At 37.2% G+C, this 14873-nt stretch overlaps 1 protein-coding gene across 5 annotated transcripts in view; it reads right to left on the reverse strand.

Annotated features, from left to right (window-relative positions):
• Positions 1 to 14873, reverse strand: part of LOC137391900 (hepatocyte nuclear factor 4-gamma-like) — a 35985-nt gene that overhangs the window by 12234 nt on the left and 8878 nt on the right. For 2 of the 5 annotated variants that reach the window (XM_068078452.1, XM_068078451.1), the window contains exon 3: positions 12449 to 12544. In XM_068078452.1, coding sequence (XP_067934553.1) covers positions 12449 to 12544 — 96 coding nt within the window. Of the gene's footprint in view, positions 1 to 4628; positions 4928 to 6634; positions 6744 to 12448; positions 12545 to 14873 lie in introns of those variants that run through there. The other 3 variants (XM_068078450.1, XM_068078454.1, XM_068078453.1) reach the window with 2 other exon arrangements.

Genomic DNA, 14873 nt, shown 5'->3' on the forward strand with positions numbered 1-14873 from the left:
AGCAATACTCTCTGCTGACAAGCCACTGTTGTATAAACTATTAGGCCTTATTCAAAACTAGATAACTGATTCCTAGTGAACAACTTTTGGCAAGATGTCAACTAGCAAAGTAAGAAGTGATCGAATGTTGCATAACTAAATTGCATTATCATTCTGTACTGGCTAGACAGAGTGAGTATGGCAGCGTGAGTGTGGCAGCGTGAGTGTGGCAGCGGTTTACTTTCTTAGTATACAGCAGACAATTAAAAGTTTAAGAGAATACCGAGCCATCTTCCACTACTGATCTTTCCTAGTAGCTGTTTCATTACATAAAGCAACAATTCTCTCTGTATTTGGAAAATAATAAAATAAACATTTTACAAATTATCAAAAAGACAGATGAAACCTTATCAAAAGTGACCTTAAGCTTACCGATTAATTATATTTAACAAGATGACAGACCACGAAGTCTCAGGCAAGACCTCACGAAAATACCGGATTCAATCCACTAGTATAGTAGGTAGCAACCTTGAAACCATGATAGCCCACTAAATTTAAAGTAAAATTGTCCGTCGTATATCTTGAAAGCAAGCTGCTAAAAATAACTTATTGCTGGTTAGAATTAGATTTTTGAAAAAACAAACAGTTTTTATATTTCTTGAAGGAAACTTCACAACAACCAGTCAGGGATGCTAATGCAGATGTATGAACTATATGCATAAACTTGTGATGCGCTTGTCAGAGCTAATGGAGCGCGTTAAAAGGCAGCAAACAGGTAGCCTAAAGCAATACATTAAGCATTCAACGATACCCGAAATTATGGCAAAAGTTTGAAACCTTGGGTCAATCATTGGACCAAGCAAACTGAACTCTTGAAAAAAAGGCTCAGGAGGTAATAACTCCAAATTTATCACACATTGTGATTATCTTGCCAAAACAAATGATTTCATACAATCTCTGGTTAGCTATTTACAAGAATAACCTACAACCAATCATGAATGTGACATTCTCAACAACAAGCGTAGCCAGATCTTCGCTACAAATTCTATTCAAATTGTTATGAGACAAAAAAGAGGCAGTAACCCTGTACCATGAGAAAGGAGCCATTATTCCCAATGGTATAGAAGTGACAGCGATAAGAAACCCACCACCCAGAAATGGGACGAAATTAGTACTGGTTGGTTTCGATAATAATGACTGGTGACCTCACATAGACATTTTACAAAATGGGAACTATATAATAGGAATAAGGCTTAGTGAAGACAACCCTAATGCTATGCATTTAGTACATCTGAACTGGAATTTACCACAAAGTGGACGGCAGCAGGCGCAAAGAGAAAACTGTCACCAAGTATGAATTTTAAAGACTCGGTGATTACACCAAATTTCATCTGAAAGTATAGATGTTTTTCTATCATTTGAGATTTTGTTTTTCACTTTAAGTGACTGCCAGAATGTTTGAAGATTAAAATCGACAAAACTTGATCGCAGTTGAAATGCTCGGGATAAAAAGACGTGCCCAGACTTGCATGAAGTGAGGTAAATAGTCAGCGCAGATGTTGTCACTCTCTCGTTATTAACATAGGCCATTTCAGAGCAATCCATAGCTGATCTCATTTTCAGCAGCTGTCTGGAAACTTCTCAACGCTAATCAATATACAAGAGAACACCAAGTTGGTCCGAGATGACACGCCTTAGATTTTGAATCAAATGAGCGCGGTTTTAAATCTTCCAAATATTATTTAGCTGTAATTTTTGGTCTGTAAATAATCACGAGCATAATTCATAGCAATGGAAACTACAAACACACACCTGGCTGGGGTACATCTGCCTGTCTAGAGTGATCACATTGCACCAACTCCTCTTCGAGAATGTTTCGTAGTTGAATATCGTTCAATTGTTTACACAAATCTAGCCAACCATCTAATTATGAAAATTTACCTATCCCCTGAAAATCTTGCAGTTGAACATACCACCATGCAATCGTTAGATAATAGTGATAATTATTTTAGTGAGAATCTTTTTGTTCTATCTATGAAATATTATAAGAATTATGGGCTATGATTAACAAATACAAATTATTACCATATTATACCAAATTCACAAGTGGGAATGTCGTAGCAACTAGTCGAAACCAATGATGGGATTTCATAGCGAGGCAGCTTCACAACCAATGATAACTTCGATCAACTTTGGGAGAAATGAGCCAGCGTAAAATACTCAACTAGAGCTGTGAACAGACAGATAGCTCAGAATGTAACAATAACTCCCGCTGGGGAATGTAAAGAGCATGCTATCACCTGTTTATCAAATTTGGAGGCCTTCCAAAACCCAGCCCCCATTCTATGTAGCAAACAAAATTCCCTATCCACCAAGCCGGAGTGAACGTTAGTTGCTAGCCTAGCATCAGCTACAGAGTGTAGGCGCAGCGTATTATAATAATGTAGATAATCACAACAATAAAGGAACATGTCAGTGTACGCAACGGGCCAGTTCTGTATGCCAGCCAGGATTTTTAAACTAAATCCACCATAGCTTGATAAAGAAAACTTGACAATATTTTCACTTACTACAAAAACATCATGCGTAAAGAACAAGTGGAGAGTATTGATGATTATGTTCATCGCAATGACAAGCACTCCATCCTTACTCAATTTGATTGATGAATTAATGACAGTTCCTGGATAACAGCTAAATTCAGTTTTTTAACAAATGGGTATTGGTTAATTATTCGCCTTTTTGTGTTAGCATTTCTACTGAAGCACAGAAATTAACAAAAAAATTAAAAAATTTACACTTATTTTTTTTACATAAAAATAATTCCACATCGAATTCCGCCGATGTTAAAACTGGACCAGTGTGAACTATCTTTTTATCTCTTTTATGGAAAAAAGAATCCATGGAAACCTCCACAGCAATATTTGTCCCAACAACTTGTATTTGAAACAGTTGATTTCAACCAGTATTTAAAAAAGTGGTATTCGTCCATCACAAGGCTTTGTCAAAGGAAAACTCGAAGAACAAAATCTAACCTATAGCCTGTTTTATCATAAGCAAAGACGCAACAGAATACAAATGTTTGTACAGTACATTAACAACAGTCAATAAAAAGGGCAGGCAATACTAAATACAAAGCATGTACAACCTAGATTATTGTGTTTATAACATGACTGACAAACTGAATTTTGATTCACAAAGATATGCTACAACTTTGGTCTATTGATTTCAGTAAAGTTATCAACGACTGATTAATCATCCACTTTATACAAACACAAGGAGGTAAGATATCGGATGTGAGGTGTAGATGGATTCATGAATCTGTACACTGTAAGCTCTATTATAGTGATTCCATTTTACATGTTACGAAGCTTCCTACCGCACATAATTATCTCAATGATAAAACACTACCATCACTGATAGAGCACACCTCCCATATGTTTTTCAAGGCCATCAAAAAGGAAACAACTAGAGGCATAACCAAACAAATGCAGACATGGAGCAACAAAACTTGTATGGGCAGATTGGAAACTTACTTGGAGCACAAGCGCAAGTGTATTACTTAAAACAGCGACTCGACTACTTATACAGAGGGAATATGTTTTCTCTGTAGTTACACTACTGAAAATACCTATTCAAGATGAGAACGTCTTGTGAGGTTTTAAGGAAAGAAAACCCTTGCTGTTTTAACCCTTTTATGAAGAGTACATACATGTAGAACATGAACATAGATTGGCTCCTAACTAGCGCACATCAAGACATTGTCACCCTCTTATTAAGGGTTATTCAGGAGTTGCAGAATCTCCTCAGAAAATCGTAATTTCAAATAAAGCCAAGTTGTCCCCTTTCTCGATGCCAACAAGATTCACAAATGAACAGTCAGTGGTATCGATACAATAGACTTGCAATAATCAATATATCAGCAGTAGATCAATACTATCTATTTTTAATCAAGTATTACAGAACCAGGACATGTACATCTGAAAATGGTTTGATAACAAAATTAATTCAAATGTATGAAACCATACCACAATAGACATGATAACTCGAACCTGGCCAGCTGATCGCACCAAAGATTTGAGCCAATCACAGGCTTATTACTGGTGAATACCGAAAGAGATGTTGGTGTGAATTCCGATTTGATGTTTATCGATTAGATTCCAGTAACAGATGAGTTAAAATTGAGCATTGGCTGCAGCAACAAAAGCAAAACATCCGGAGAATAGCTTGAAAATGGCTGTCAATTGTGATAGGAAAGGGATGCGTTTAATAGAGAATATATCCTGGCAACGGAAGGAAACTTGATCAGGAAAATTTGAAAAATGTTTAATTCTGAGAGGTAAGTCAGCATTGTCAGATAACGTCATGAAAATGTATGAACACTGATCACATTGTGGGCCTTATGATAAGAAACCAAGATTTCGCCTTGCGGAGTTTTTATTAGCCTACAGGTCTTAAGATATGCTTCTACATTATCCAGGTTAGTTCCTATCATTAAAATAAACACTATAGGCCAACCATGTTTAATTTCTCAATACTAGCTTCAACATCCCACATACATAATAAATGTTAACTATTTATTAAAAAAACAGAAATTAAAAACAACAAATAATAAACTTACTCAAAAGCAGGATAAAAGAGGTATTACTTACGAGGACTGTAATATCCGTTAATAATATCTCCGTGAGAATACATATCATAATGATCATAGGCGGCAGCAGGCCCGGTGTAACATAGACCAGACATGGCCATGCCGGGGTAGGACGTGTGTGAGGAATAGTTAGACTGCGGTGAATAATTAGATTGTGGAGAGTAATTAGACAACGGTGAAGAATCACAGCTATGTGTCAACATGTCCAGCAGGTATTCAACCCTCCACTATTGCCAGTAAATCTTATTATGCATATACGGATGTTTCTCTCTCGCTTATAGCTCAACCACTCCTAGCCGTACGACAAGCTCAACTAAATGACTAGCTACTGTCCAACGCTATTAAGGCCTGCCCACAGCTGAGCAGCTGTCCCAGAATGCTTCAGCAAATAACCAGGGAATCTTTGGCAATATGCAATGAGTCACCATCACGTGTCAGATTGACTTACAAAATCAGTGGCGATGGCTATCCTGCCAACATGCAACAAACAGCACATTGTGTCACATTCGGCATTGTAAATACAACGAATAGATATCTCCATGATTTGTTTATATACAAAAACCAAAGAGAGATGGTTTGAAATTCCAGCGAGCGAGCGGCACTCGCGGTTGTGAAACTGCAAAGCAATAAGTGTTCTAGGAGTGTAGGATGAATTCAAAGATACAGCAAAGGGATGGTTCATCGCTGACATCGGTGTCAGCAAGAAGATTAACAGCTAAAAAAACCTCCATGGTTATTTCTAGTTATGTAGCGCAGATAGGTTAGATAAACCAAATTAAGTTGATAAGGCAACTACAAAATTTCATGAAACCAGAACAGTTAATTTTTTCAAACTGCCACAACACAAAAATAGCAAGATCATTTAGAAGATTCAAAACTAACTCAACACAGAAAAACCTCTTGTCATCAAGACATAAATTCCTACAGCGGCAATTAAGAATAATCATTGAGCGTCATACATGGGAGTTGCCTCACTTCGTAAAACAAGGTTGAAGTGACTTGTTAGAAACACAAGAAATATGTATAATGATATCACGTATGTGTAGGCGACAGAATGACTATTCAGAAGCCCAACTGAGGAAGCATCAACAGCATAAGTATGCTATAGAATACAGCATCATATTTGTACAATCGCCATAGTTACGGCAGTCAAGTGACTACTGCATGGCTCCCGTGGCCAGCTGGTTTAGACTCCCAAGGACAACTGTCTGAGGACAATTGTCTGAGGACAATTGTCTGAGGACAATTGTCTGAGGACAATTGTCTGAGGACAATTGTCTGAGGACAATTGTCTGAGGACAATTGTCTGAGGACAATTGTCTGAGGACAACTGTCTACTACACTCTAACTCCCCTACTACATAAAGCCATTAAAACGGCCTATATTGATCATTGTAATGGTTTACTATTATAATGGCTAGCCTTAGATCCTTTGCAAATACAGTCATCACAACTTGGGGAGTAAACAGATCTACTCCAAGTTTTGTCATAATGAACTTAAGATACTGCTTGTATGTCAGCCAAAGATTTTTTCTGGCAAAAATTATTTTCGTTATAACAAGCTAAAATTTCGTGAAAGAATTAAGCGCAGAGCTTTAACACGAAATGACTGTTTGACATCCATTACTCTGATCAGTCTAAGCCAAGCGGCAGCAACCAAAAGCAGGGAGGACTGGCTTGAAACGAACCATCACATACTACATGGCAGAGGAGAGTTAATTACAATGGTTATATTAGAGCCCTCAATAGACCCGACTGGTAAAAGCATTGGACAGCTACTAGCACTGATATGAAACTAGTCGAAGCAAAAGTCAACCTCCTGGCAGCGACTGCTTTTGCACGACCTAGAATGTTTATAAGGTCAGTTCTTCACCTAGATAAAATCTGTATCTGTGTAAGCTACGGCAGCTCATGCCTTCAACATTAGCATTAGTGTCTCACGAAATCATCAGAATACAGTACACAACAGCTGGTTATAGCCACATCCACCCACAAATTCCATTCCTACCTGTTAGAGAAAGTAGACCCTCTCCGTCAAGTGAGAACTCAAAGTTAGAGGTCATAGTGCCAAACTAACAGCTGAGAGGTTACCCCTGTATAAGCTGGACAAAGTACAGAGCCGTAAGTTTCACAAACTGACGAATGAATCAAGCGCATGCCACGTCCTATCGCCTGCCTCTCCAGCGCTCTTTTCCTATCTTAACACTTGCTCCTTGCCGGTTATCTTATCAGCTGCGTAACAGCCGCGAGCAAGAGGGAGGAGGGAATTGGACAGTAGCGAGTTACAGATACATCGCACCAGCTTTATTTGAATATACTTGTGTGAATATTAAAGTCATGGAAACACTAAATTTTAGTAACAAAAATGGTCGAATTTAAATTTTGTTCCGGACAGTGAAATAAATAAATTATTTACATACAGATTCAACATCATGATCAATAGGTCACTTCGAATGGGCTCGGAGTTGCCCGGTTGACAGGTCTTTAACCTTTGATGAGGTACTCTGTTTATAAATGTTGGGACACTGCAGCAACAGTATATCCACTATTCACGCATGCAAAGTGATGCCTTGATTTAAACATTGACAATCCCTGGGACCGATTGTGCTTAAGCCAATCAGCGTCCAATCAGTTGAGTGAGTAGAAATTCAGTCGACCACTCAATGCACAACTGTTAGTTTATGGTCACGTAGTGCCTCACTAAAATGGTTAATTCCTGTAAATGCCTACTAGAATTGGCTATTATAGCTGATGGCTATTATAGCCATCAGCCAAACATGGGTGAGCTGTGACCAATAGAATAACAAGAATGTAACCACCAACGAGTAGGCTTTTTAAGGGTGCTACAAAATGGCAAGGAGCAAATTTCTATGAAGGTTTGCAGGCGCCATCAACACATCAGCAGGGGAGATAAGTATGATTCGTATGGTTATTGGTGCAAAATAAATTCAGCATCTTTTAGCACTTTTGCTGACATGCTTCTCCGGTATCAAATCGACAGCACTACTATTATAGCGTACTGTAAAACCTTAATTTGAACGCCATGACGCACAACTTTTCCTTAGAGTGGCAGTTTATTAGAGGTAATGTTCAAATAAAGGGTAGCGGTTGCACTTTTCAAAAACATTGTCAGAATATTGAGAAGACAAACTTAAACCTTTCACGGGTGAATCGAATGTTGCCTATATTTTGCACACTCCTTCGGGCGATACAACATTAACCCTTCTGTATGCAAGAAATTACTAACTTAAGGCCCGGCCACACGTAACGAATTATTCGTTCAATCTGACCGAATCCACGAATTTCACAAATTCACAGATTTATTCCGCTGAATATCATAGATTCGTCTGAGCTGTGCATGCACACCGAATTCGTTAACGAAACGCCTTTAATTGGCTAACCAATTTTTTTAGCGAGCACGGTTCTAGTAGCTTTGACAAGTGGTATAGTCCAAGACACATACGACGACCCACAATAAAAGTATCACCGCGATATGACTTGATACATACGATGCAACGGCCTATATGCGCTATTGTTGGTTCTCTCTCGTTGGTTCACCATGACAGGAACTTCTCATCGTGTATCCAGAATTTTATTTTAGATGTCTTCGAAGTTATGAATTATTTCTTTTTCAATAATAATAATTTATTTTATGCAGCAAAAGCTCCGTCGCAAAAACAGTCGCTATCTCTAGCGCATATAGGCAGTTGCATCGTATGTATCAAGTCATATCGCGGTGATACTTTTATTGTGTGTCGTCGTACGTGTCCTGGACTATACCACTTGTCAAAGCTACTAGAATCGTACTCGACAAAAAATTGGTTAGCCAATTAAACGCGTTTCGTTAACGAATTCGGTGTGCATGCACAGCTCAGACGAATCTATGATATTCGGCGGAATAAATCTGTGAATTCTGTGAAATTCGTGGATTCGGTCAGATTGAACGAATAATTCGTTACGTGTGGCCGGACCTTTACTTCCAACTTGCCGAAAATCTCTAAATAAATATGCACAAGGAAGCTGATATATGCCGTTACTAGTGGATATCTATTGTTTGCAATTACTCTATGATGATCTTATAGCCTGCGTTGCAATTTGTTAGCGCTTGAAAGTATATTATTTCATTTTAAATTTAAAGGCAGATTTTCATATTATAACTACGGTATATTTAATATATAACTACGGTATATTTAATAAGGGTGCATAAAATCTCATTGCACTCATCGATAGTTTTGCTACAAGTTGCAGCCAGAACTGGCTTTTTTGTGCAATAGTACAGGAGTTACAAGAGTGGATACGTTGTAAGCCGAGTTCAAATTACTGCAAACATGTTATCAAATAATATGGTTTAAATATGTAAATTTATAAGTTTTATAATAATCTATCAAATGCTACAAGTATGTATTTAAGAACAAGTGATATAAACAAACCATCATTATAATACATACAGAAACAAAAATTAGCATTTTAAAACAAATATTTACATTTTCAAAACAAAAATATTAGCATCGTTTGCTTGGACAGTTGCGTTCTGAATGTTGCGTCTGTTTGAAACCATTTTATAGTCTTCTGGCTGTTCAATACCTTCGACAATGTCTTCTGACCGCAACCCGTCTTCTGCGCAGCTAGTCGATATTAGCGTCCAAACAAGTTTTCAGCAGAGCAAAATGTTCAAGCATAGCTATTTTGAAACTTCTAGCCCAAATAAAGAGAGACCGCATGTAATCAAATTAACCTCAAAATGTTAGCCTCAAAATATGTAGTAGCATATTTCCATCGCAAATGCGAAAATTTTTCCCACATACAGTATTAAGACTGCATTAAAAAAGGAAGTTACTATCAGCCTGGTACAAGTACTTATGATTTCTATAGCGGTGCAATCAGATGGTGCTATAATCTATTTATGGTCTGCAATCTATGGTGCTACTTCCGTACGAACAAAAACAGCAAACAAATCAATTGTTATTGATGTAGTTAAGTCATTGGATGCTTTTCTACTGACCACTTGCTATTGGGTTTGTAATGATTTAGAATATCAAATAGTATCCGTCAAATAGAAGTGGTGCTCAATTAAAGGATGGTGCTCTATTTTTCAACCCTTCCTCCAAAGAGGCGCTCAAAGAAATATGGCGTTCACATACAGGTTCTACGGTATCTGCACTTTGATGCTGTCTACTTGAATTGGCAGCTAACAAACTAAACAAATTTGCATGTAATTTTCTGAATAATTCAATAGATGTTTAATGTCGACCGAAATGCATTTGCCTATTAGCTATCAGCAAGACAGACATTAAAGTGTTAGAAAAAAAGAGCAGACAATTCCTGGGCAACTATCATAGAGCTTATAAAAACAATTGAAGCACCAGTTGACACTTTTTAGACTGCCAGTTAACTACTGTATATCAAATACACCCGGATATTACCTCAGCCATCATCTTTAGATATTTAAGTTTGATATTCTATTGCGAAAATTCGAAGTTGAACTACAACTTGGTGACAAAAATATGTATCGAGTGGATGCAATTAACTCATTGATACCAGATGAGGAGAAAAGGCTGGTTCACGCTATATCGCCGTATGGCAGCGTTTTTCTTTGAGCATTCATCGTCGATTATGTGAACCATAAACCGATGGCATCGTCGAAGCGATGCGGACACGTGAGGAATGTTTGCAGCTGTCAAACTCTCTCGATATTTTGCTGAGCATCGACAACCGCCTTTACAATGTGAATCATTACGGCGATAGTAATCCGCGGTCGCGGAAAGCGTGATTTATTTCCTTCTATGATAGTTGCTGCGGGACTAGCGTTTGATTCAAGCACACGAAAACAAAAAGGTGTCTTTGCGAAAAAAATGAGAACACTACGTCACAGAGTATTTGCTGATGCAAACGCGGATAGGATAAGTTTGTGATAGTTTGAACATTGTTATTATCAACGATCACTGAAGTATTGTGGCATCAACGCCGAGATACGGCGATATAGTGTGAACCGGCCTTTAACTAGCACATCTGTATCTAACAACTACGTTTACAACAGAAATATTGACTGATTCAGTTTAACCTATTAACATACTAACAAGTACTAACATACCACCCCATTAACATACTAACAAGTATTAACATACCAGCCTATCAACATACATACTTACCACAAGTATAAAAGATATTTAACACCAAGTAACCCTACTATTTGTCATCCAATACAAAAGATGCCGTTGTGAGACGTTTCAATGATAGCCTATGTACTCAAAGTTTTTGCTTCGTATTACGAAAGGGATTCCATATACAGTTATATCTCCAAGTTAATTAATTAATTAAAACAAATTAATCCGCTAACATACTATGGAAAAACACCTTAAACAGGATATTACAGTGAAAAAGCATGTTTTTGATTGTTGTAATTCAGTACTTATGCTAACAAAGTAGCAAATGTATACCTATTTAGTTGTTATAATCTGCAATAAAATGTAACATTACTATATACTGAGTTTTTACTTTTGAGACAGACATAGTAGCTAAGGGCGGCCTGTTTTAATAATTTTGGATTATCTGTTTCCGGTTTGGCGCTTTTTGCCTCGCATTCGCCACTTTTAACCAATTTTTTAACAATCTTCTCAAACGAATTCGAGGAAGAAAACCGAGCAATGCTGATCTCGAAAGCGATTTCTCGCATACTTGGCCACGTAGTGACCATCGACTACTGGCTCATATGCTCGAATCTCAAAGGATACTCGCGTCTTAAGAAAAAGACTTGCTCGAAGTTCTGCTTGCATCTCGATTTTTTTGTATCTTAGTGCACTCATATGTCGAGGTATGAATTTATCGTAAAGTGTCCAGGATGTGCAAGTTCTCACATTTGATTTTAATAACAAAAGTCTCATAGCCGTAAAAACATTGCTGCTTTTCTTGTCGCATATTGTAGAGAAAACAAAGTATTTTGGGGTCCCTATAATAGATATATACTAGAACCTGGCAGTCTAGCTGTGAGAAATCGTCAGATGTGCCAATCAAGTGCAGAGAATAAGTAGCTGCACAAGTATTCAGAAATACTTGAAGGCAGTCAATTTGTGAACGTGTTAGAGAGTCGTCTCCCCAGCTGAATGTCTCGTTGAAACTGAGCTGGAGTCTTGCTGAAAGCAATCTTTTATCCTAACCCTTAACCCTGACTTCGGACATTTGAATGAACAGACAGACACCGCTCTTATTACAGTAAACATATATTTTTGTTTTACTCTATTTCACACATACATTTTATTTTATTTGCAGCATAGACCTTGCCGTCTAGAAAAAAATTGATTTAAATTGACATTGAAAGTGCGTGCTCTCCTTAACTATACGTAAAATTACTGTCATTATGAACCCTAAACCAAATCTAAGTGATAAGGAAAAAGAGAAAATGTATGTAGATACAGACCAATAGTAGGCCTACTACAGTTACTGCACAGTCCATTAAATTAAAAAGTAAAAGTTAGTTTTTTCCTATGTGAAGGGACAAAATTTGAGTTTGTTACAATCTTGATATGGATCTACTCCTGGTATAACATAAAATCCCTAAAATGTAAACCATTTACTGTATATAATTAATCGCTTTTCAGCAAAAATAGCAAAATTCTGTTAAATAGGACCAGACCTAATTAAAAACCCACTCTGTGAAATGAATTTAATCTTGATCTCTAGGTTTGTAAAGGTCATCGATTGGCATGCTGTAAAAAGCCTTAAAATCATTACCAAAAAGTGAATACATCAAACAATAAACATTAGAACAAGTGCGGTGGCTGGTAACTCCCTAGCGATGTGATGCAGAAATAGTTAGAGGACTCACCTTCTTCAGCATCACTAGAAGTTGCCTCCCCTGCGGCGTGATCATGTGACTGAACGTAAGCAGAGCTGCTAGACGCCATTCTAGTCAAGGCGATGCCTAGAATAACATTACAACATGGACACCAAATTATGAAGAGAGAACATGATGAAGGCTTCACAAAAGATGGAGTGATAAAACAGACTGGTTGTGAAAGACCATAGAGGCGGAAAGACAGGTTATATTGGAGGAAAAATATTGAGGCTTTAATCCAGAAGTAGAAAACAGATATGGACAGAATGTGATGATGTAAATATCATATTGAAATAATGTACAGAGTTCCTGGATGTATTTAAAAGAATACAACAGTTGCCCCATATTATAGGCAACTCAGCTAGCACCTGCTAATGGTGACAGATGTGGGTCATCTTATTATAGCATGAAGAGCTGATGTGGGAATTCCAAAAACAGATAACTCCTAATATATGCATATCTAACCATCTGGTTCTCGAGGAAAAAGGCAAACAGCCATTGTCCTTGGGCATGAACATGCTATACACCATCACGATATATATATAATACCATAAACATATTTCAACTCTAGTCAGATACTAGAAACTCTATGTGTGTCATAAATACTACTCAATCTCACACATTTATCACTGACTGCCACAGTCAGCAACAGGCGGCTATGTCAGGGCTCCCAGTTCTAGTGGCTACGCATTACATTCTACATAAAAATACTTGTACATTCAACAGCAAAAATAGTGAAGTTCGGTAGTACAGGACCAAACTTAACACTAAAGCCCGGGTTCAATAATTTAATTTAATAATTCAGGTACAGTCATACCTCTGACATTTGAGCTTAATGCGTTCTGGGACTGAGCTCGTATGTCAATTTACTATGTCCCAAGGCGCTATTTTCTATACAAAATAACCAAGTACAAATTAATCCGTTACCATAATATGAAAAACTAGCTAAAGAGGATGTTACGATGGAAAACGTGCTTTCAACTGTTATAATTCCGTACCTACAATAACAAAGTAATAAATACCAACTTTGTTGTTATGATATGCAATAAAATGTAGCATCACTATGTACACTACTAAATGGAGCTTTTACCTTCAAGACAGACGTAGCAGCTGTCTCGAAGGTAAAAGACAAGTTTTTGTACCTTTAAGACAGCCAAAAGTCCTTTCCCTTCGAGCCTTTGATCTCAAGTGGTTCTCAGACATTATTCTGAGAATGACTTGAGAGTAACGCGCTCGGTACACTAAACTTTTGTGATGTTACGTAATAAAAACATTGAATTTAACTTGAATAAATTTAACTTTCTAAACACACACTTGATGCTAAGTTTTAATCTTTTGCTTAATTTAATCTTATCATCAAAGTTTTTTAGTATCTGTTTCCAGTTGTGCGCTTTTGCCTCGCATTCACTTTTTTAAAAGATTTTTTAGGTCAACCTAAAACCTTTTTTCAAACTGATTCAAGGAGAAAGGCCGAGCTATGATGTTCTTAAAAGCGGCCTCTCACATACTTGGCCAGATAGTGTAGTGGCCATCAAAAACTGACTTGTATCTCAAATATCACTCATGTCTCAAGGAAGAAACAGGCTAGAAAGTCAGCTAGTATCTTGAGTTTGCCGCATATTGGGGCACTGGTATGTAGAGGTAATACTGTAGGTCTATATGTTTTCCCACCTGATCCTATGCTCGATTAAACTAAACTGAGTAGTTTAGCTTGTTTTCCCCTACGTATGATTCCAAAATGATTACAAAATCTCTTTCACTTTGTGTGGTACATGTTTTTTGTATAATTAGAAAAATGGCTGCAGAGAGAACATTAATTTCTAATGACATAGTGATTAAAATTTTTAGTAACGAAGACCAAAAAAAAACAATACTAGAAAGCCTCTTCTCCTCAGCAACGAGAGCTGTGCAATAAAACTACCGTAAAACCTCTATTTGAATGCCATAGCGCTCTATTTTTCAACCCTTTTCCCTGTAGTGGCGCTTAATTAGAGGTGGCATTCAAATAAAGGGTGTCGCTGTATTTTTCGACTAGCTCATCTGATTTTTAGAAAGATAAATTTAACCCTTATACGGGGAAGCGATGCTAATGTTGCCTATATTTTACACTCTCTTTCGGGTGAATTGATATTAATGTAAGAGGCCTCAAAATTTTTTCTAAACTGTTTTTCATAAATGTTGAAGTATCAGACTGAGTTTAACAAGGAACTACTTTGATTATAATATAATAGTGTGGTGCGGTTATTTAGTCTTTCGATAGCGTGTCGCTTTCAAAACTTCAAAGCAAAAACTGTCAAGCTTTGGAGTTAGATAACGGACACAACATTTTTAATTTTTCAAGACATTTCCAACGTTAGAATACGCCATAAAAATGGCTGCGATTATTTCGCATGTTGTTTCTGAAGAGTATTTTCAC

The sequence above is a fragment of the Watersipora subatra genome, chromosome 3 (genome assembly GCF_963576615.1).
Source record: "Watersipora subatra chromosome 3, tzWatSuba1.1, whole genome shotgun sequence".
NCBI lineage: Eukaryota > Metazoa > Bryozoa > Gymnolaemata > Cheilostomatida > Watersiporidae > Watersipora > Watersipora subatra.